At 38.0% G+C, this 22,437-nt stretch overlaps 4 protein-coding genes across 5 annotated transcripts; 3 read left to right on the top strand and 1 right to left on the bottom strand.

Annotated features, from left to right (window-relative positions):
* The first annotated feature begins 4,022 nt into the window (after window positions 1-4,022).
* On the top strand, window positions 4,023-10,710 carry LOC110749329 (P-loop nucleoside triphosphate hydrolases superfamily protein with CH (Calponin Homology) domain-containing protein). Its single transcript, XM_088245098.1, has 19 exons — window positions 4,023-4,559; window positions 5,038-5,204; window positions 5,285-5,428; window positions 5,653-5,889; window positions 6,017-6,088; window positions 6,388-6,456; window positions 6,708-6,785; window positions 6,896-7,003; window positions 7,091-7,172; window positions 7,273-7,368; window positions 7,467-7,640; window positions 7,754-7,860; window positions 7,967-8,147; window positions 8,409-8,568; window positions 8,653-8,906; window positions 9,017-9,180; window positions 9,281-9,478; window positions 9,701-10,191; window positions 10,291-10,710. The coding sequence occupies exons 1-19, from the start codon at window positions 4,442-4,444 to the stop codon at window positions 10,415-10,417; spliced, it is 3,027 nt and encodes a 1,008-aa protein (XP_088101224.1). The 5' UTR covers window positions 4,023-4,441; the 3' UTR covers window positions 10,418-10,710.
* A 330-nt stretch (window positions 10,711-11,040) lies between these two features.
* LOC110749331 (major allergen Pru ar 1-like) lies at window positions 11,041-12,408 on the top strand. 2 transcript variants are annotated; one of them, XM_088245100.1, is made up of 2 exons: window positions 11,041-11,467; window positions 11,561-12,408. In XM_088245100.1, exons 1-2 carry the CDS (start codon window positions 11,284-11,286, stop codon window positions 11,863-11,865), a joined length of 489 nt encoding a protein of 162 aa, XP_088101226.1. In that variant the 5' UTR covers window positions 11,041-11,283; the 3' UTR covers window positions 11,866-12,408. The 2 variants fall into 2 exon arrangements, with proteins under 2 accessions (XP_088101226.1, XP_021805107.1); XM_021949415.2 differs by having other exon boundaries at window positions 11,052-11,467; window positions 11,567-12,408.
* Window positions 12,193-16,325, bottom strand: LOC110749330 (putative polygalacturonase). The gene is made up of 6 exons (XM_088245099.1): window positions 15,302-16,325; window positions 14,194-14,511; window positions 13,954-14,074; window positions 13,685-13,859; window positions 13,526-13,596; window positions 12,193-13,291 (listed from the first exon to the last, which is right to left on the bottom strand). The coding sequence occupies exons 1-6, from the start codon at window positions 15,311-15,313 to the stop codon at window positions 12,618-12,620; spliced, it is 1,371 nt and encodes a 456-aa protein (XP_088101225.1). The 5' UTR covers window positions 15,314-16,325; the 3' UTR covers window positions 12,193-12,617.
* Window positions 16,326-17,619: 1,294 nt separating this feature from the next.
* On the top strand, window positions 17,620-22,129 carry FUM1 (fumarase 1). The gene is made up of 17 exons (XM_021949489.2): window positions 17,620-17,957; window positions 18,050-18,167; window positions 18,257-18,406; window positions 18,490-18,600; window positions 18,681-18,764; window positions 18,879-18,977; window positions 19,094-19,144; window positions 19,234-19,283; window positions 19,711-19,792; window positions 19,935-20,029; window positions 20,119-20,185; window positions 20,308-20,358; window positions 20,510-20,605; window positions 21,035-21,133; window positions 21,243-21,272; window positions 21,355-21,420; window positions 21,750-22,129. The coding sequence occupies exons 1-17, from the start codon at window positions 17,812-17,814 to the stop codon at window positions 21,834-21,836; spliced, it is 1,482 nt and encodes a 493-aa protein (XP_021805181.1). The 5' UTR covers window positions 17,620-17,811; the 3' UTR covers window positions 21,837-22,129.
* Window positions 22,130-22,437: the final 308 nt, after the last annotated feature.

Raw genomic sequence — 22,437 nt, 5'->3', positions numbered from 1 at the left:
GCTTGACTTTTTCATTTGTATATGATCTCTTTATACCAATTGGCTTAGATTTGTTCTGAAATCTATAACTGTTACCGTATATATATATATATATATATATATATATAAATATGTATGTGGGTGGAAGTGGCTGGTGCTGGCTTTCCAGAGAGGATTGCTATTCCTATGATCCATATTTGCCACCAAGAGCCTTTTTACACTCTGGCCAACTAAAAATTATAATCACAATTATGATGATGATGATGAGTGCTTTAACTTTGTAATGACATCAACCAATATATATTCTTTCTCTGTGTAGAGTTGAGCATGTATTGTTAATGTGAAAGGAAAGCAACCCTTTAAAAGGTCATTGTAATTATTCGCATGAAAAAGAAAAAGGCCAGTGTAATTATGTTTAAGGCATCAATCAAGTGGGAACTGGCCATCTTTTTTTTTATTTTTTCCGGGTCATGGCTGAGACTAAGAGACATCAAACCTCGAGGATATGCCACTTCTGTGAAAACCCTTAATTACGAGTCAATTATTCTTCAGGGCTTTTACCCTTCTGAAAAAGGGAGGATTAGATGCCAAAACAAAACCTTAACCTGAATTGACAAAATAAAAGCAATTCATTAGGATTAGATGCCAAAACAAAATCATGAGTACAGTAGACCTTAGGTTGCATGATCCAATTTCTCCAAAAAGTCTTTTGTTTTTACTTTAGTGTAAGAATCAGATAAGGCTATTCTAAAACTTATAGCTCAAGTTGTTCGAATCCCCTCTCTCAACATCGCTCGTATAAAAAAACTTATGAACTGCTTTTATGTATAATATGATTGCTTTACATGACATTTTTACTGCAAAATTTCTTTTGCTTCAGTCGAGGAGGGCCAGTTTCTTTTTATTTTTATTTTTCTTCTCTCTGTGAAGAGCACTGAAAATCAAACTTTTATAGGGTAGCCGAGTAGGATGATGACGCGTGTACGGTTTTCATGATATGACATCATAATGTGGCACAGGCCTGAGGCTTCCCATCTCTCATGTGCATAATGCTGCAGCAGCAGAAAGTGACATGATAGGGTCCAATCCAATCTAAAGGAATGCAATTCATGAATAAAATCATTCATGGGAAGGGAAGCACCACCTTCACCTTAGCTGGGCGCTGGCTTAACAAAACTTGTGAAGACGATAAATATTGTAACAGGTAATCTATCTGAATTTCGTAATTGCAATTATAGTCCAAGTATTACTGACAACCTCTTTATTACAAGTAACAATGAATGATTAGCAACTGTCCAGGTCCTTTTAATTTGATTACTTTGACAATTACATAACTTCAACCCATTTCCTTGCTCAAATGACTTGGTTGGCAATCTCTCTCTCTCTCTCTCCATTTACATTTCATTTCCCCCTTTTATGACACTTTTTGATTGGATGGCAACCAGTTCAGTTTAATCAGTTATAATCTGTACCAACCAGTAAGCTACCTTTTCATAAATTGAATATTTCTAACTGTATTTACTACCAAATAGAGCTAAACTTGTTTTTCCTTACTTTGTTGAAAATTTACCTCCCTCATAGCTTACTTGTCACACTTAAATATTAATTGCCAAATAATTAACTTATTTTAGCATATTTATATTTCCAGGTTTGGAATATTAACTTTATATGTTATGATGAATTTCACTAATTTACTGAATAATTATTTATAAAGGAATGACATGATACGAACTTTATATAATTTATCAGCAAAGCAACAACTTGAATGTACTCTTTCTTAAAATTATTTCCATTTGCCAACCAAACACGTATTTTAAATCAAATCTGATAAAATTTCAGGATCTGCCAAACAGGCCCTCAAATGGGAAGATGCCTTCCCACGCGCTACAGGTGCCGGGTTTTGTGATTGAGCGACTCTTCCGCAAATTACAAAACTTTTACGCTCGTTACACGTTGACAGGAAACCTTATCCAATCAAAACGTGTCACGTACAAAGCAATTGTCCATTTGAGCTTGACCGCTGATACCCATTGGTCTGTCGTGAATCTTTCCTTAACTTACTATGAATGTATCACTCACTCTTGCTATTAAAATATTAAATGCCCGCCGAACGGTCGTGAGTGGGACCGGTAAAGACGCTCTACGTGGGCCTCAACTTTATCCATACCTGGAGGTTCGGGACCCGACCTATCATTTGAATTTTTCGAACGTTGAAGCCATCGAGATGGTAGTGTTCTGATCTGTATCTGTATGCAGTATGCCCATGCCATGCCTCCTCCTCCACTCGTGTCCCATTTGCTTGTTTGCTTCCCATTATTTTTTTTTAATAGGCAGACAGAACGTTTGTCATAAATTATGTGCACATAACATTCTCTAGCCAAAACACATAGTATTCATATCAAATTTATTATAATCAACAAATCCGTCAAAATAAGGAAGACACAAATTTATTGAGTATCGGGACACATCGATCCTTCATTTTTTGAAATAAACCATGTGTGCTGGGTTCCCATCAAAATTTAACGAATAACTCTCATTATCAGCTTGCTAAAAAAACACTCTAGTACTATAGAGGGATTCAATCCAACATTATGAACGGAAGAAAAGGTGCGCAGTAGAAAAGTTCCAAGCTTCTCTTACTTAGAGCTCAAGGCCATAGTTTATCTTTTGTATTGGTTAATCCATCATTATGACCTAAGTGGTTATAGGTGTTCAACAACCATTTCTATGTGATAGAGACACATGACCAAACAGATAGTCGCCTACAATTTCATGTATATATTCATATTCGATGTAATTAGATGATTGGATAATGTTTATGCTTGTAGCTTGCTTTCAAACTTTTTACTTGCCCAACATATTGTGTCAATGTTCATACTTTCTACATATGCTTACGTTGCTTTGAAACAAATTAACCAATAAATCAATATATATTATATTTGAATTTGAACTTGTATATGACCAAGGGTGGGTTTAAAACAACTTATTTGGCTTGAACGCTAGAGGTTATTTTGTAAATATTGTGAAAGTACTCATAACACACCAGAAACTGAATTGGATGAGTAAACCTGGGCATGTATTTAAAATAAAAAACAAAATTCTTTCCCTCCTTTTTCTCATGAAAGGAAGGGTGGTTGGCTAGCGGAACATTTGAACCAAGAAAACGAATAAGTTATCAAACGGTAGCTACGAAACTAGTTGAACATGACGATAGCTATATGCAAATGAAATGGACAAACTCACCCACTCGAGACTCGCGAGAATATTATTTGAAAGGCTAGTGTTAATGTTTTTGAATTCATGTTGGAGGATTTTGTCCTCTAATTAAGGCAATAGTAGTGGCACACACAGTAACCATCGTTATCAGATTAAAACATAAGTCATGTCATTCTTTACATATAGCCTCAAGATTTGAAGACTATTGAGTACAAGCTGCAGTATATGGAATAGTGGTAGGTTTCATGGATCATAAACTGATTCGGACTGTCATCCAACATCCAAAATGATGACAAAGTTTTTATAGTTATATCTGAATTCGAATCATCCTCGATTAATTAAAAAAGATTTTCGTAGTTACAATTATATCTGATATAGAAACATGGTTACTGCAACAAATTAATTGTACATGATGAGTTTGTAAAAGAAACTATGGTCCACAACTACATAGGATCCAAAGTTATGGTAGATATCGTTTTCCTTGATTGAAAGCAATAGCTTAATAAGAAGTTAGAACATTAAATAGCTTTTTATTGAAATGCCCGGATCTATGTCCTGTAATTAGGATCTCAACCCGAAATCTGTAGCCAGCAACCCCTCTGGTGCGCGTGAAGATCCAGGTCTAGCTCGCTAAACTTGCCAACTCACACGCGCCGTAGAAGCAACTGCACCGGATATTTTTGTTTTTGAATAGTGTTTAGATGTTTGATTTGAAAACGGGTAAATGGGTTTAAACCCGGGAAGGCTCGGAAACAGGTTCGGGCAGTAGCTGTGGGAAAAAAGGGAAGTCGGACGGAGAGAGTATTAAAGCAGAGAGCGTGAAAAGAGAGAGAGAAAAGCAAAAGGTCATGGACTGGAGGAGGAATGTGAGAGTCTAAATTGGAAACAAAGAAACCTTTACATCAAACACCATCACCAACAACAAAGATAATATCATCTCAAAGCCCACTCTCTCTCTCTCTCTCTCTCTCTCTCTCTCTCTCTCTCCGTCTCTGAGTTACTGTTTTGGTTGTAGATCTTCCTGTGAAACCCTTGTGGTTCTTACTTCTGTTTCTTCAAGAGCCGGCAATACAGAGACATAATCTACTTGTTCTAAGTATACGTATTTAAGAGTTTAATTACATTGATTTGGTATAAATCTTTTTGAGAAGTTGTGGATTTGATGGCGGGATTGTGAAGTGTGGTCTTAAGTTTTGGCTTAGAGTGAGAAATCGTTAGTGTGCCGGTGGTAGGGAAGCAAGAAACAATGGCGGCAGGAGGGACATTGTCATTTTCGGTAGCGTCCATGGTGGAGGATGTGCTTCAACAGCATGGTACTCGCGTCGGTGATCTCAATTTGGAGTCTAGAAAAGCTGAGGAAGCTGGTAATCACTTTTCCATTCTTGTTTCTTTCTTTCTTTCTTCTTTTTTTTGTCGGGAAAAAAAACTCTCCAGCTAATACCTAAGAATATGCATTGATCGAAGTTTCTTCTATAATTCTCTTCAAATTCAAGATTGTGTTTTCATCCATTTTCTCAGCAACCAAACGGAGGATCAGCTCTCGCTTTCTCTCTCTCTCTCTCTTTTTGTTCTGGTTTAACTTTACCAGTTAAATACTTGAAGAACCTTGTTTATTTGCTTTAAATTTTTTGAATTTTGTTCCAGTCTATGATTGTCCTACCATCCGACCCATGATTCTGTATGTGTGGTTCTCTGAAGCAATGTGGGCACACACTGGCGAATTGTGTTATTCTCTCTTAAATTGTCCAATTTTGAACGAGTTTGAAATAGTAAAAATTGAGTACTTGAGAGTTGCGTTACATTTCATTGCTTAATCTAAATGAGCTAACCTTTGTTGTGTAGCATCAAGAAGAAATGAGGCGGCTGGGTGGCTTAGAAAGATGATCGGTGTTGTTGTGGCTAAAGATTTGCCTGCTGAGCCTTCCGAGGAAGAGTTTAGGCTTGGATTGAGAAGTGGGATTATCCTCTGCAACGCTATCAATAAGGTTCAACCTGGAGCTGTGCCCAAGGTGACCTTGATCCTAATTTCCGGCTTTCTTTCAATTTTATAAATTTTATCCATTATTTACCTTACATAATTTTTTCCCAGGTGGTAGAAAGTCCATGTGATTCAGCTTTGATCCCTGATGGGGCGGCATTGTCTGCGTTTCAGTACTTCGAGAATGTGAGAAACTTCCTTGTTGCTATTCAGGAGATGGGGATTCCCACGTTTGAGGCTTCCGATTTGGAACAAGTATGTACTCGCGCAGAATCAAATTCTGAGGTTTAATAACAATGATTAAGGATAGGCTTTTACACGAATGGTCTTCTTCATTATTTTGTAGAGATTTATTTAAGACAACTACTATGCACATCAAATTTCTGGAATTTGTAGTCAGAAAACTATAATTTCAGAATTAGATTATCTAAGATAAATATTTCTTTAACATCTGTACATTTTATCTTGTTATCTTTCAGGGAGGGAAATCTGCAAGGGTTGTGAATACAGTTCTGGCACTTAAATCCTACAGTGACTGGAAACAGACTGGGGGTAATGGCATATGGAAATTTGGTGGAAATATAAAACCTACTACGTCAGCCAAGTCTTTTGTAAGAAAAAATTCCGAGCCATTCACGAACTCGTTGTCGAGGCCCTCCTCAATGAGTGAAAAACCTTTGAGTGCTCAGGCCTCTGATCTTGATTCTAATAAAATGGTTGGTAAGCTAAACTTTTGTTGTCATTATTTCTGTTTAAATTTATTTATTTGTATCTGTGCATTTTTTCTCAATTGAATTAGAAGAATAACCATAAGCTTTTCCTTTCCTGTTTGCATATTTGCAGTCTAGTTCTCGCTCCTTTAGTATGCTTGTCCGTGCACTTCTATTAGATAAGAAGCCTGAAGAAGTTCCAGTGGTAAGGGCAATGCACTCAGTAGTGTGAGTTATATTGTTCAGCATAGCTATTTTCTAATGAAGTTGGCGAAACAGTCTTTCATCTGTACCAGTCATATCTGCTACTTGAATTTTTTTGTTCACAATCCTAACTGGCTTGTGTTTGACCACCCAATTGCGTTTTTAACTTGCATGAAAAAGGGGGCAATTGTTGATTCAGTGATACCACCACCCATAAATTACTATTAATCACTGTCAACTTTATCTTCTAACATTTCTGCTCCTACTTAATTGGTTATTTTATCCTTCTGGCTGCAACAGGTGGTAGAGTCTGTGCTAAGCAAGCTCGTGGAGGAATTTGAGCAACGTATTGCCAGCCAATATGAATTGGTATGCCAGTCTTTCTCATTAAAATCTATTACCTTTTTTTTATATAAAAACATTATTAGGAGACTTTCACCTGTTCAACATGACTAGGGTCATCATTTATATGTTTGCATGTGTTAGACAAAACCTAATATCAGAAACTGAGGCATCCAAGAATTTTTACGTTGGAAACATGAGCTATTAGATTTATATACTGTTTGTTCCTTGTCATTTTAATTTAAACCTAAACATGTACCTATTAATATATCTTACAGACAAAAACAACTCCGAAAGATGCGGCTGTTTCTCACAGCAAAAAGCCTTCTATGAAATTCACTTCTGGTGACAAAATGGTAACTATTGTGCTTTACCTTTTGAACAGCAAGTGAAACTCATATTTTAACGTCAACATCTATAACTAGATTAAAACTCATATATTTGTGTCTTTTGCAATAATAATTAGATGGAAGACAAAACCTCGTTCAATAAAAGTCACATCTCTGAAGAGGAATCAAAAGGTCGGCTGCTTAAGCAGCAAATGATCTTCGATCGACAACAAAGAGATGTTCAGGTGGGTTTCAGCTGTGAAGTAGTCTCCATAATTTTATTTTGTTATTGGTTCACATATTTATGCCATTTCCATATGTAAATTTTGCAGGAACTAAAGCAAACTCTTCACACTACAAAATCTGGTATTCAGTTTATGAAAATGAAGTTCCATGAGGAGTTCAACAATATTGGTATAAACTCATAAAAAAAAACTACTTGTTGCTTTTGGTTGCCTTTTCTTCCCTTTGGGGTTGGTATCTCTTTTTCTAATTCAAGTTTTTGCTTCCATAGGTTTGCATATTCACAGCCTAGCTCATGCTGCGGGTGGGTATCACAGAGTTCTTGAGGAAAACCGAAAGCTTTACAATCAAGTCCAAGACCTCAAAGGTAATAAGATCATTAGTTGTCTATACTTTAAGTTTCACACATGCCTAAATAATGCTAGTCCTCAAAATGGTTAATTAGTTCTTTGTTGTGTTGATTAGGAAGTATCAGGGTTTATTGTCGAGTGAGACCTTTCTTATCTGGACTATCAAACTATATGAGCACTGTGGATCACATAGAAGATGGAAATATCACTATTAACATCCCCTCAAGACACGGGAAAGGACGTAGGTCCTTCAACTTTAACAAAGTCTTTGGGCCAGCTGCAACCCAAGGTTGGTATGGTTTTTATTAAGAAGGTTTTTTTGGAGAAAAACAATCTTCAGAGTTTTATTATCTTAACATTAAGCTTATATTTATAACAATATTTTGTTCTATTTTATTGCAGCGGATGTTTTCTCTGATATGCACCCACTGATTCGGTCTGTCCTTGATGGTTACAATGTTTGTATTTTTGCATATGGCCAAACAGGATCAGGGAAAACTTACACTATGGTAATATATGCTCTCTATCTCTGAATACATGCTATTTTATGTAAATTGTTGCTTGATTGATTAATGCATGCATACTATCGTTGATTTTTGGTACTTGCATGATTAGACTGGACCCAGAGAGCTTACAGAGAAAAGCCAAGGTGTAAATTATAGGGCATTGGGAGACTTGTTTTTGATAGCAGATCAAAGAAAGGACACTTTCAACTATGATGTTTCTGTTCAGATGATTGAGATCTATAATGAGCAAGTCCGAGATCTTCTTGTTACTGATGGAACTAACAAAAGATATCCTTTACTAATTTACTGCTTAATTTAGTTTTTTCTTAATGAGGTCAAGAAACTTGACATTAGTTACTTAGCAAAAGACAAATAGAAAACTCAAGATATCTTTTGAACATCAGTTTGTTACTTTTTTTAAAATAAATTTGTTTAGCTGTACTATATCATTGGATTTTAAACATACGTAATTTTCAGTATGGGTCAAAATAAAGATGAAAATGTGCTTGCTTAGCTATAATTTCCAGGCTTTTCTTAACTGGTTGTTACATTAGAAATTCGTAATAGTTCTCAGACAGGTCTCAGCGTGCCAGATGCAAATCTTATTCGTGTCTCATCAACATCTGATGTTATTGATCTGATGAACCTTGGACAAAGAAATCGTGTTGTGGGTGCAACTGCCCTAAACGACCGTAGTAGTCGGTCTCACAGGTAGGAATCTAGTCTTCTGTGGTGCCAAGTTTGTATGAATACTTAAATGGGAATTAGCCAACTCTAACTTTTATCAATCTGCAGTTGCTTGACTGTTCATGTTCAAGGAAGGGATTTGACATCTGGAGCTATTCTTCGTGGCTGTATGCATCTGGTTGATCTTGCAGGGAGTGAGAGGGTAGACAAATCTGAGGTGACCGGGGATAGATTAAAAGAAGCTCAACATATTAACAAGTCACTCTCGGCTTTAGGTGATGTGATTGCTTCCCTTGCCCAAAAGAACTCACATGTCCCTTATAGAAACAGCAAACTAACACAGCTGCTCCAAGATTCACTTGGTAAGTTTAACAACCACATGCCTTCTTGAGAATGGGTATACATTCTGTCTTTAGCCTTAGATTATCCAAGAAAATTTGATTACAACTCTTTGTTTGTAATCATATTTTAGGTGGACAAGCCAAGACACTTATGTTTGTTCACATAAGTCCTGAGCCAGATGCTGTTGGTGAAACAATAAGTACTCTTAAATTTGCAGAGCGAGTAGCCACAGTTGAACTTGGTGCTGCCCGGGTAAACAAAGATAGTACGGATGTCAAAGCACTCAAAGAACAGGTTTTTACATTGTCTCTCAGACTGTCACTTGTATGGTTCTTCCAGATAGTTAGCTTAAGAATCAATTCTTACTTTGCATTGTTGAACTTTTTGTGATCAGATTGCTGGTCTTAAGGCAGTACTAGCCAGGAAAGAGGAGGAAGATGAACACAATAAACGCCCAGCCTCTGGCGGCTCCGATAAATATAGGACAAAAGCTAGTGAATTGTCACCTTTTCATTCCAAACATCAGGGTACAGACATGCTAGGCAATCAGATTGGCTGCCGGCAACCAATGGGCAATGTAGTGAACACTGAGGTAAATTTTACTTTTTGGTTGTGATTCGGAAGGAAGCCATCATTTTAGAACTGTCAGTAGATTTCTTGCCAAAATTTGAGTTTGATGCCTTATATAGCTCTTGGATACCAAGAGACATTTGAATTTCTAGTCCCTTGCTCTAGATTAATTTTAGCAACCATTCAATTAGTATGTTCTAGTGTTGTGAACTTAGCGTTGTTGTTTGATGTACTGGTTTTGTAGCCCCAGAACAATTCGTCCTCAAGGCAAAAAAGGGAAAGCTTTGATCTTGATGAGCTACTAGCGAATTCACCTCCCTGGCCCCCAGTTGAAAGTCCTAGCCAGAATTATAGGGAGGATGATAAAGACATGGGCTCGGGTGAGTGGGTGGATAAGGTTATGGTGAACAAGCAAGAAGCAGCAAGCAGAGCTGGAAATCCTTTAGGATGCTGGGGAGCAGACAATGGGAATTTATCTGATGTTTTCTACCAGAAATATCTCCAGGATTCTTCCAAGGTTTATCCAGAACAGTCGTACAATATGTTCATGGGAAGCAATGGGTTCAATGTCGCTAGTACGGATGACATGGATGATCTTGATGCTGCCACCAGTGACTCTTCAGAGCCAGATTTGCTCTGGCAGTTCAATCAGACTAAACTTACTAACATGGGCAATGGCATTGGGTCAAAGACCAAGAAATCTAATGCAAAGCAAGTGAAAAGCCCAGAACTAAGGTAAATTTTGAACTTGGCCTTCTGTGTTACGCATTTTTACATGTGGTGTAGTGAGTTTATATAATCAGCTTCCTAAAAACTTGCTAATGATTTCTGCAGCAAGAGCTTTAATCCTTCTTCTCTAGGCCCTTCACCTTCACGGAAACCTTTGAATGGGGTGCCACATAGGATTGCAAGGCAGCCAGCTCCAGCCGAGATGAAACGCAAAGCTGGGAATAGAAAGTAGAGGTGTTAACTTAACACGTTGAGAGAGAGTGATTCAATTTTTTTTTCGTAGTGATTTCTTTGATTTTGTTACAGAGAGAGAGAGAGAGAGAGAGAGATTTTACTATTTTCTTCATTTTTTATTCCGAAAAAGAAAAATATTGTAAGTTTTATATACAGTTAAGTGCAGCAATAAATCCAGTTGCTTGTAAATTTAAGAGTGAGTTCTGTAGATAAATACTGCCAGACTTGGTTTGGATGACAGATAATTCTGTTTATAAATTTATAAAACTTTCCTTGTACAAATTTTATGGATCCAGTTATTGTATTAACAATGACCAAGCAAACCAAAACGCTTAATTAATTACACTAACATTGAACAAAGATCAATTCTTTTATCTGATATCTATCTAAGCAAGTTGGTGCGTTAAGTTTTTTAAATAAATAAAAAAATGATTTAGATGCTTCTTTTACTATCTATAATCTATCAACTAAGGACAAGAAGAGTTGGTTGATTCTTAAATAAATTAAACGTTGATGATTGTAACAGCAACAATAATAGAGATATCTTTTTGAAGCAGAGAAAGTTTCATATCGTTCACATGCAAAATTATGATTAGATAATTCATAACCTTATAGTGATATACCCAAAAGAATCTCTCTGTGGTCAAATTTTGTGTTCCAAATCCACGACTTATAGTAGGTAAGGTTAATTCATTTTTGGAGGCCACAGGATATGGTGAATTTAGTGTGTGTGATCATGACATATTCCAATCTATAAAGTTTGACATAGACTTCCCCCCATTGAGCCAGCCAATTCTCAACCCCAACCAACCTCACCTCTCAAGTCTCATCATTTTCATATCAGCAAGCAAGAGATTAGATAACATGGCGGCCATCAGTTTAAGCCAGGAATTTGCCAGTCCAGTAGCAGCGGCCAGGTTGTTCAAGGCCTTGATCCTAGACTCCCACAACCTCATCCCCAAGCTCATGCCTCAGGCCATTAAGAGTATCGAAATCATCCATGGTGATGGAGGCGAAGGAAGCATCAAGCAGATCAATTTTGCTGAGGGTAATTAATAAATTAACCACACATGTCGACTTTATTTAAAATCATCAATCACATTTCTCTCTGTCATGTTTAATTCAATCACATATGCATGATATGCAGGTACTCGTTACAAGTACATGAAGAACAGAATAGACATCCTGGACGTTGAGAATTTGGTGTGCAAGTACACACTGATTGAAGGAGATGTGTTGGAGGACAAGATTAAGTCTATTGCTTATGAGGTGAGGTTTGAGGCTTCTCCTAATGGTGGTTGTACTTGCAAGATGATGAGTGAGTACCAGGCTGCTGGTGACTTTGAGATCAATGAGGAAGAAATCAGGGGTGGCAAAGAAAGAGCAATGGGCATGTACAAGGTTGTTGAAGCTTACCTCTTCGAAAGTCCCGGTGCCTATGAATAGCTGCAGCCTCAAGAGTCAAGACATATTTTTTCTCGCCATTCATATCCACCCGTCTCTCTTCTTTTCATCGAGTTTTTGGTTGTAGTCTTTGAAATATATGGACATGTGAAATAGTATAAATCAACAGCCATAGTTACATAAGGTTAATTAATGGTTCATTTTCATCTGCTACACAATGTCAATGCCTGTTTGATGTTTCAAAGTCAAGGAAATGGGGGCAAAGTAAGAAATAATGTCATATACCAAGAATGAAGAAAACGACGGATGGAAATTGATCCTTGTATAAGCAGCCCGGGGGACCAGGGCAGAAAATAACCAAACTCAGACTTAATCAGCAAGACATCAACCTTTTCAATTACTCATTATTTCAATCACATCAGTCACTTAACTTAACAACCTCTCTTTGCCAGAATATCAATGATTAATCTGGTAACAGTCCACATTACATGAATTTACATTGTAACTAAAGATATTCCAAAATAAAATAAAACAATGGAAGCAACAGCTATCTGAGTTGTACTGCACTACCAAAATTTCCTTGCACACGAATGAAAAAATGAGGCTCTACATGAGCCTGTATTATCAGGATGACACATCACTTCGGAAGATCTCGTAGCAAGGCAGAGAATGCTTGTTCGTATGAGAAGAGATGGAAGATTATAAATTGGAGCTTTATTGGAAAATCTCCTGTATAAACGGTATCTCATGTACAGATTGAACAGAACGGGTATTTTGTCTTTTTGATGATGATCTCACAAAACTGTAGCATAGTTGAATGGGTATAAGGAAAAGAAGCAAGCCGCGGAAGAGTTAAAAGTTGAGTCCCGGAGGTTTGAACATGGTTTAGGAGACACCTCCTTTGAAAAACCCATCACATTGGAACAGAACCATGAGGTAGAAGAATTCCAAGTGATGGAGAATGAGATATTTGAGAGACAGATAGATGTGAAAGGCAATTTGTCGAGTCCAGAAAAATTCCCAGAAAAAGTGATATTAGTGCCGACCATATTCTCAAAGGTGACTCCTTTAACAAATGGCAGTTCATCAGGATCAAATTTTTCATCAGGGTGTGAGCCACTCTGACCAGTAGCCTCTATTGCCAAGTGAATATTTTCCATTTCGACATTGGATATAATTATGTCTTTCATATAACCTCCTCTTCCCCTAGTTGTCTTGAGTGCAATGCCAATGAATGAGTTACGTAGATGAAGCTGCTCTACAAGTATGTTCGATATGCCTCCAGACATCTCACTGCCAAATGCCAGGCCAGCGCCTAAAGAGGATTGAAGGTTAACACTCCGGATATGCACATTTTTGGTGGGTTTGCCATAGGCAATTCCGTACTCATCCCAACCGCTCTTAAGAACAATTGCATCATGACCCATACTAATGTTGCAGTTCTCAATGCAAACATTCTCCGAAGAATCTGAAGTCACGGTTATACGCACATTGCAAAAGATATTTAGGCTCTTCAAACTTTTCACAAAAACTATGCAAGAACTTCAGCATAGAGAAAAAAATTAACTAAGAACCTATACATTTCTCATCAATGAGGGGCTGAATCTCTAAATAAATAACTACACAGATTGATCAGGGAGAGGAACGCAGAAAAAATAAAGCAGTAATAGATAAATGGTCTGAAAAGTAATGTTTGACACACCTGGGACTATACCACTAGTATATGGAGATGCAGGAGAAGCATGAACAGTTATGTTCAGAACTTGCACATACCTGTATTATTTTAACATATAATCAACAATATCAGTTCAGTTGAACACACAAGAAATGTGACATTGACCTAAAAAGCTACCAGCAGTACCTGCAGTACGCCGGATGAATGTTCCAAGCGGGGGAGTTCAAGAGGGTTAAATTTGATATAGTGACATTATCACATCCGGTGAATTCCACTAGATGGGGCCGGCTGTAATTCAAGGCATGAGAATTAAATTGCTCCCACCAGACAGAACCTTGTCCATCAATGGTTCCATTATCACCTGGTAAAATTTATTGAATATGGAAGAGTTACATGAGGAAGGCAGAACTTGGATGCATCTCAACAGACAACTATTTATGCATGAATATCCTCACCTGTTATCACCACATCACTTAAATTGTGTCCGTTGATCAAGCTACGATATCTCCAACCAGGCAAGTCAATCCCTCGACCATAAGAAGGTAGAGGTTTCACAATATCCCAGTGAGCGTAATCCTGCATAACCATTGCCGACACTGCGTCTTATACACTCTTGTTATTATTATTATTATTTTTAAAAGTAAGAATGATTCTTTTAGATCAAAGCAGAGAAAAATTTGTGTCAATATGTGAACCTGGGATCCAAGAATGATGGCACCTGCTTCCAGGAAGAGTGTGAGGTGGCTGGTAAGGTTAAAACTTCCAGTAAGCCAGCTGCCAGGCGGAACATAGAGCTGAGCACCACCCTTGTCAGCAAATGACTTGACATAGAAAATAGCATTTTGAAAGGCTACCGTGTTCAATGTTTTCCCATCTCCAACTGCCCCAAACTCCAAGAGTGACACGCTGTGAGGTCTGGGATCCAAACACTTCTTGTTTTCACATTGTCCATTCTTTCCTTCTCCATCATACTGAACAGCACTACTAAATGCCAGAAACAGAACCAGAGCCAACTGAAAAATAGGAAAACAGAAGAAATAAAGGTTACTGGGAAGTTTGAGATGCCTACCGGTCACACCATTCGCAAGAACCGAAAAGTTAATATACGATGCATGTATATTGTATATCAATAACATCATGGTAAAAGAACAGAAAATGCCTTACATTTGGTTATCTCATTGCACAAAAGATACAAAAATACTGCAACAAACTTGGTTGAACACCAAGAAAACACTCAATTGAAAGAGAATACCAGAGTAAAAGAGATACAACATAAACTTTCTGGGTGAAAAGACTTGAAGTAAAAGAGATGCATGCAAACCGGGGAAAACAAGATTTATACCCCTATTCTACAATGAATGCAGGTAAAGCAAGAAGCAATCTAAGAATTATGAATTCATAAATAAAAACTAGGCTTTCAGTTTCTGCTCTTGAAAATGTGTCCCTCTGTAGGAGACCATGTCTTGTGTTAAGATTGTGCTTTCTGCTGATGTCTGAGATACCTTTTTTTTTTTCCTGGTGTAGTTCGAATGTTTGTCTGTAGCTTTTTATTTATTTTTTACTTTTTGGTGATGATGCAATGGCGGTTTAAAAATTCAATAATCTCGTAGCAGATGTTCACGTACCTATTAGCTAGTTTACATTGCCAAACATCCAATGTAAATCCCATATACAATCTTTAGATCAAAAAGCCTAATAGACAGGAAAAGAGAGAATTTTTCGCAGACACACAGATGATGAAGATAAAAAACCAGTAAATATATTTATGAATCAAACATTAGATATCAAAACCAACGTACTTACTAGCCTCTTCATGAGTCTTCACTCTTCCACTTAGCAGCAATGAACCAAATTCAGACAGCAGCAGCAGGCTCTCTAAAACAAAACCCCAGTCAGGAAACCAAGGAAGAAGAAGGAGAAGAGGAAGAGAAGGGAAAAAAGAACAAGTAAGAGGCTTGTGTTATAAAATGGCAATGATGTACATGAAAACAAAAGGAGAAGAAAAACAAACGGGTGGTGAGAGAAAGCGACAGCTAAAAAAGAAAAAGCCAGCTGCTTGATTTCCATTTTGCATAACAATAACAATAAAAAGCAATTTCGACGCATCAAAGTTGGAAAGTGCAATCTGAATAATATTTTAGGAAATCCTTGACAATAAAAAAGCAATCTTCACAAACAAAATTACCATCTACAATACAATTCCCAACATAGAATCATGTCTTGCCGACACAAACAATTTTGGCACCGAAGCCTCAATCAATCACATACATTAAATTAAGAGAAACAGAGTGAAAATAAAAATCTTCGTAATTAATTACTAAAATGTTTCATGACAACAATAGAAAGAATAAACAAAGGTTTCTTCATGTAATGAACAATGAAGGCAGGCAGGAGGCAGGGGACTTGCCATGGCATGCGAAGAGAGACTAGTGGTGTGGGGGCGGAGGGACCATGTCATTGATGTGTCGATATTGAAATTTTGCAAGGCTAGCGTCCCCCAAGTTTGCCAAAGCGCCAGATCCCAACCACTTGTGCCGTCATCAGTGGGCCCACTCAACTCAGCCCTTTCTTCCCTTCCCTTACCTGACCTCCTTGTGCTCTCTCTCGTTCCTCACACACGGACGGTGACACTGTTTTACCAAAAATCTGCAACGCCAACTGTTGCAGAGCTGCTGCTATGCTACTGGATCATGAATTAATTAATTTGCCAACCATGTTACGTATAGTTACATGAATCACAGTTGTCAAGTTGGCTTCAAATTGGTAGAAGGCAAGCTCGAGCTTATCTTATCCGAGTAGTAGTAGGACAGGATAACTACTGATGATACATACTAGGATAAATGCTTCTAGTTCTAGTGATTTTAATTCAAGTGTATTGACCAAAACAACCTTGGTTAAAGGAGACAATCATGGGGAACCCGCGGCAGTGGACTGTGTCTGTGGAGGAACATTACAAAGAAAGCCAGCTGCCACCCACAATTTTCATGTTTGGCTGCTAACTAGAAACGGCCAGACAGCCACTACATGATACATATATCGTAATCAATTCATATAACGACATGAACAAATGAACATAATTAGGTAAAGCAGCGAGCTTCACTACACTTACTTTTACACCACCTGATTTAATTTAATTGAAAGCTTTTTCTTTTTCTTTTCTGTTTTTGTTTCTCAAGTGGAAGTGGAACAAATTAATGCGGCTGTTGTGTTTTATATGTATATACTTATAGTGAGTGAGTTGAGTAGTGGCCCCTGGCCTCAGATGAGTGAGGATGACTGAGAGTGAGAGGGACAAATTGCAACACATGGGTCATGTGGTTGGTTGGTTGGTTGGTTTGGTTTTCGTTCATTATGTGGAGTTAATTTCAAAGACCGTAACTTTTGCTTTGATTATCGTTGAAATGGAGCCCAGTTGTGTAAATGTCTGTCACTCATTATGTGGAGTGAGTGTGAGTGTTCCTGAGCAGCAGCAGCAGCAGATCTGCAACAAGACTGCAGGGAGAGGGGTCCGGCCTCGTACGAGTTGTACCTGATGGGATCCACTTATTGAAAAAGTTACTTCTTTCTTAGCCAAATTCTTGCACTCTCTCAAGTCTCAAGTCACAACCTCTCTCTGGCACTCTGCTGCGAAGAACCAAGACAAGACCTTTTGTTTTCCTAATGAATATGAGTATATACGTACTCAAATTGGTTGCTTGCTTGCTTCCAAGCTAAAGAACAAATGGGAATTGGAACCCAACAACCAAAATTCCAGCTACCAACACAAAACCAAACCTAAAACAATTACATAGAGACTGTAATGAGGGGTTATAACACGAGGGGTTCTTCATAGCTATCAGATTAACTGCAGAACTATTATTAGACGATCAAACCCTAGCTGCACACACAGGACAGGACAGTAGTTCCTTATTGGGCAATATGCATCTTGGACTGCCCCATATGAGCCTACTAAGGAACCAAATTGGGCCTTTCATGGGCTCAAACTTTTAACAGAACCCCATTGTATGCCTTTCCGACTGCTTTATCTTAAATTTAAACGAGAAAAGGCTTTGAGGCCCAGCGCAGCCACATAAGGACATCAAAGTTGAAAGTTGAAACAGACAGTTGGGTTTGTTACATCAAATTTTTTTTTTAAAAAAAAAACCAGTCCAAAAGCATCCCACTTTCTGGCACGCCGCCCAATCATTTGGACTCAGCCAGCCAATCACCCAACTTCCATTCCCTACTTCGCTCGCTCTCTCTATCACTCCGATCACTGACTCGTTTAACCCCAAACCGCGTCCTGCCTCGTTCTCCAGCCCAAGCTCCTGCTTATGGCGATGTACATCATATCGCGGCGAGTAGTAGGTGGATCGACGCCGTCAACGGCGTTCCGTTATGCTGCTTGTTGGAGACCCTATTCGACGTCGTTTAGAGAGGAAAGAGACACCTTTGGACCCATTCTCGTTCCCTCAGACAAGTTCGTCTTTCTCTGTTCTCAGCATTTGTTTCATTTCCATGTTTAATTCGAAGGGATTTATTTATTTAATACGTAATTTTATTTTTTTTCAGGTTGTGGGGGGCGCAAACTCAAAGATCGTTGCAGAATTTCGATATCGGCGGCGAGCGTGAACGAATGCCCGAACCTATTGTTCGCGCCTTTGGCGTACTCAAAAAATGTGCTGCCAAGGTTTGAACTTTTATCTTTTGTTTTTTGGACTTGCGGAATGGGATTGGGATAGACACCTATAACGTGTTTGTTGTATTGCCTGATTGCAGGTGAACATGGAGTATGGTCTTGATCCAACTATAGGCAAAGCAATAATGCAAGCTGCCCAAGAAGTCGCCGAGGGAAAGCTAAACCAGCACTTTCCACTTGTTGTATGGCAAACTGGCAGTGGAACCCAAAGTAACATGAATGCCAATGAGGTTTGCATTGATTCATGAAAGTATTGTCATGGTTATCTTACTTGTATACGTTGATTTATGGGGTACTATTGGACTGTGCCCAGGTCATTGCGAACAGAGCAGCTGAGATACTTGGCCATAAGCGTGGTGAAAAGATTGTCCACCCAAATGACCATGTTAATAGATCACAGTCTTCTAATGACACTTTTCCAACTGTAAGCCTTTCTTTTCTTTTCTTTTTGTAATTTTTGTTTCCTGTCTTGCGGTTTATTGAAACGCTGTGTGTTATTTACAGGTCATGCACATTGCGTCTGCAATGGAAATTAATTCAAGACTAATACCAAATTTGAAAACATTGCATACTTCTCTACATTCAAAGGTTTGATTTCTCTGGGTACCCTTTAAAAGCAGATAGATATTTCGTGTATCTGAATTATTTTCCCATAAAGGGGTCAAAACTTGTTCTTGATTCCATCTGTTTTAATATGACCAGTCAGATGAATTTAAAGATATTGTTAAAATTGGACGCACTCACACGCAAGATGCAACACCTTTGACTCTTGGGCAAGAATTCAGTGGCTATTCAACACAAGTGAGCTTACATTACTCTTGCAGATATTGTTTCACCCTTGCGTCATACTCATCCTGTTACGAGGATAGGCCGTGCTTGATATCTTGTTTATCAAAAGCTTTTTCCTTTGGCTGCAGGTGAAGTATGGAATTGACCGAGTCTTGTGCACTCTACCCCGCATGTATCAGGTTGGCAACTCATGACTGTCAGTTGCTTATCCTCCCCTTTTATTTTTTCTTTTAAATATTCTGACTGATTGGTAATTTTGTCTGAGCAGCTTGCACAGGGTGGTACTGCTGTTGGGACTGGATTGAACACAAAGAAGGGGTATGAATAGCCTTAAGGTTGAAGAATATTTGGGTTTTGTTTTTCCTTGTTTTTATCATTTTACGTTTGTCTGCATTCGTGTTAAAATGTAACTTCGATTATGGGAGTCCTGGTTTCATTTCAATTCATCTTTTTTCTTTTTCCTGCACTGATATTTCAAGATTTAAGTTTCTTCAATAGGTCATCTTATTCACCATTCCTTTGCCTATTTATTACTCCTGAATTAGTATCAGATAGAAAGATGTATGCTCTGTATTTTATTACTAAAACTTGAAAAGACTGTACCTTTCGTTGTAAATTTCTTGTGTTTTGGCATTTGCATTTATTTCGTCATCTCCCATATTTTAAATGAGCAATTTCTTCTTCAGTGGTCCAGGGTGATCCACATTGTATGAAACTGACTGGTAATTTTCCTGCCATAATCTAGATTTGATGTAAAGATAGCTGCGGCAGTAGCTGAGGAAACAAACTTACCATTTGTCACCGCCGAAAACAAGTTTGAAGCTTTGGTTCGTAGCTACACTAAATGATATCTTCTTCTTTCTTCTTCTAGTGGAAGGGATATTTAACTTGATGGAGCAGTTGGTACATATTTTTTCATCGTATACAACAAACTAATACTGCATGCTGTACGTTATTTGTTTCCGCCAGGCTGCACATGATGCTTTTGTTGAAACTAGCGGAGCCCTAAATACAGTTGCTACTTCTCTGATGAAAATTGCAAATGACATACGTTTATTAGGAAGGTTAGTCTACTATTTGGACCTCACCTGCTTTTTCTTCATCACTCCCTGTACCCTTGTTATAAGAACTTCACAGTGCTTTTCTTGTATAGTGGTCCACGTTGCGGCCTTGGTGAACTCATTCTCCCTGAAAATGAGCCTGGCAGCAGCATTATGCCTGTAAAACTCTCATATCTTGCCCAACATATGTTTGACTGAATAGCCCAAAACCTGTAATTAGCTTTTTGTACAAATTAAGTCCCACTAAACTTGACATCTTGACTGAGTTTATCCTGTTTCAGGGGAAGGTTAACCCTACTCAGTGTGAGGCTCTCACAATGGTCTGTGCTCAGGTAAAGTGTCTCCTGTTCTGTTTCATCAAGATAATATGAACAATTGGGAAGTCCTTAGTAAGTTGTTGTATGATGTTAGGATATTGTAATCCTGCTATTTAAAGTTTTTCTCGTTATGAAATGGTATTTTAATTTTTTGTATGTCGTGCAGGTTTTTGGTAACCATGTGGCCATTACAGTAGGTGGATCAAATGGTCACTTTGAACTTAATGTATTCAAGCCAATGATTGCTAGTGGTCTCCTACATGTACGTTCTGTTGTAATATTGTTATGATTTGTTCTTCAAATGTTGTATGTACAGAGATTTCAGAAGTAAAACTGGTAGCAACTAGGTACACACACATTTCTTGCCCGTAGATAGTGCTTTGTTAAGAAAGTCACTAGTCTGGAAGTTCACCTTTGGAGGAAATGCAAAAGAGTTATGATAGAATCTGTTTGAAGATTTGGAATATTATGTGGACATTAGGTGTTAAAATTGAGAAAGAACCAAATGTGATTCTTCTCAAGATGTGGATACTGGAATTGGAACATAATTTGGTGGGTACAATATTTTTGTAAAGCATCACATACGTGGATGCATTATGATTTACTGAGTTTGGAGTCTCTTGTTCTGCTATATTGCTAAATACATGCACTTGTTCATTGAGCTGGTGTTTTCTTAACTCTTTACTGGCAGTCTGTGAGATTGCTTGGGGATGCATCAGCTTCCTTTGAAAAGAACTGTGTAAGAGGAATCCAAGCTAATAGGGAAAGAATTTCAAAGTTACTTCATGAGGTCAGTTTATTCTTGGTGAAGAATATAGAACTTTTTAGTATTCCGTATCTAGACCCCATGGCTAATTAATTTTATGCTCTTTCTGTATGGAAAATGCATGGGTTTGCAGTCACTAATGTTGGTCACATCGTTGAATCCTGTAAGTTTCCACCCATTCATGTGTACATTTTCCTTGTGTACCTTTGATTTGAGTCAGACTTATATTTCTGCTTCTATTTCAGAAAATTGGTTATGACAATGCTGCGGCAGTTGCAAAGAAAGCCCACAAGGAGGGATCCACTTTGAAGGTAATAATTGCTTCCTTGTCTAAGTGATAATCTGTTCTGTTCCACTGTACTGGGTCTGGTTTGGTGGGAATTTAGGAGTTCAGAAGTAATGAAATTATTTATTCTGGCCAGATGGCTAGCTTAAATTCAAGTACTGGAAAATTCTGGCTGATGTTTTATCAAACCATGTTTGAGCATAGGCTGAATCAGTAGGAAGGAATGAAATAAATGCAATGCATTCACACAATTTTGTAGAGAGTTGATTTGGCATCATAGCTACTTTGAGTCCTTTGCATATTTGGATAGTTGAAATATTGAATCTAACAAAGCTGTAACAAACAACTCTGCAGGAAGCTGCATTGAAACTTGGAGTGCTAACCAGTGAAGAATTTGATACACTTGTGGTGCCTGAGAAGATGATTGGCCCATCTGACTGACTGACAGACAGGTTTAGAAGCTGTTGACAATTGATTTCCCGGCATGAATTGCCTTTATGATTCATCTTTGCATTGCCCCTCCGGGTGAAATAAGGAATAAAAGTGATGTATGTAATTCATAACGTTTACGAACGATATTGTGGAGGCTTTTTTATTTGGGTTAATTTTGTTGACAAAAACGGCAGCCAACTGGGTCACAGAGGAGGAGAATGCCTCCACAAATTTTTGTAACAATACAGGGTATTGAGAAACTCACTCCGCAGAATAAAATGAAGTAAAAATTTTACTTGTTATATGTAGGTGTAATTAATCTACTTTTACCCTTCTCATTCTGGTTTATTTCTTTATAAATGTCTATATATAAGTTAGTTAACGGTCCAGAACGAACCTTTGATAAGAAATTTGATCTCTGGAAAACCAGAACTATTTCATTCTTGAGGCGTTCAATCCTTTATTATCTGCAACTGCAACGTGACATCGCCCATCATCCAAATGCAATGCACCTTCTTTTATAATAGATTGGTGGTGGGTCCCAGATTTAGAACACAATACTCTGCTATTTTACAAGTTGAGGACAGGGGAGGACCTACCATTACCAAAC

Source organism: Prunus avium, chromosome 8, assembly GCF_965620075.1.
Source record: "Prunus avium chromosome 8, drPruAviu1.hap1.1, whole genome shotgun sequence".
Lineage (NCBI taxonomy): Eukaryota > Viridiplantae > Streptophyta > Magnoliopsida > Rosales > Rosaceae > Prunus > Prunus avium.
The sequence above is the reverse complement of the archived record's forward strand: the minus strand, read 5'-3'. Positions and strand labels throughout refer to the sequence as shown.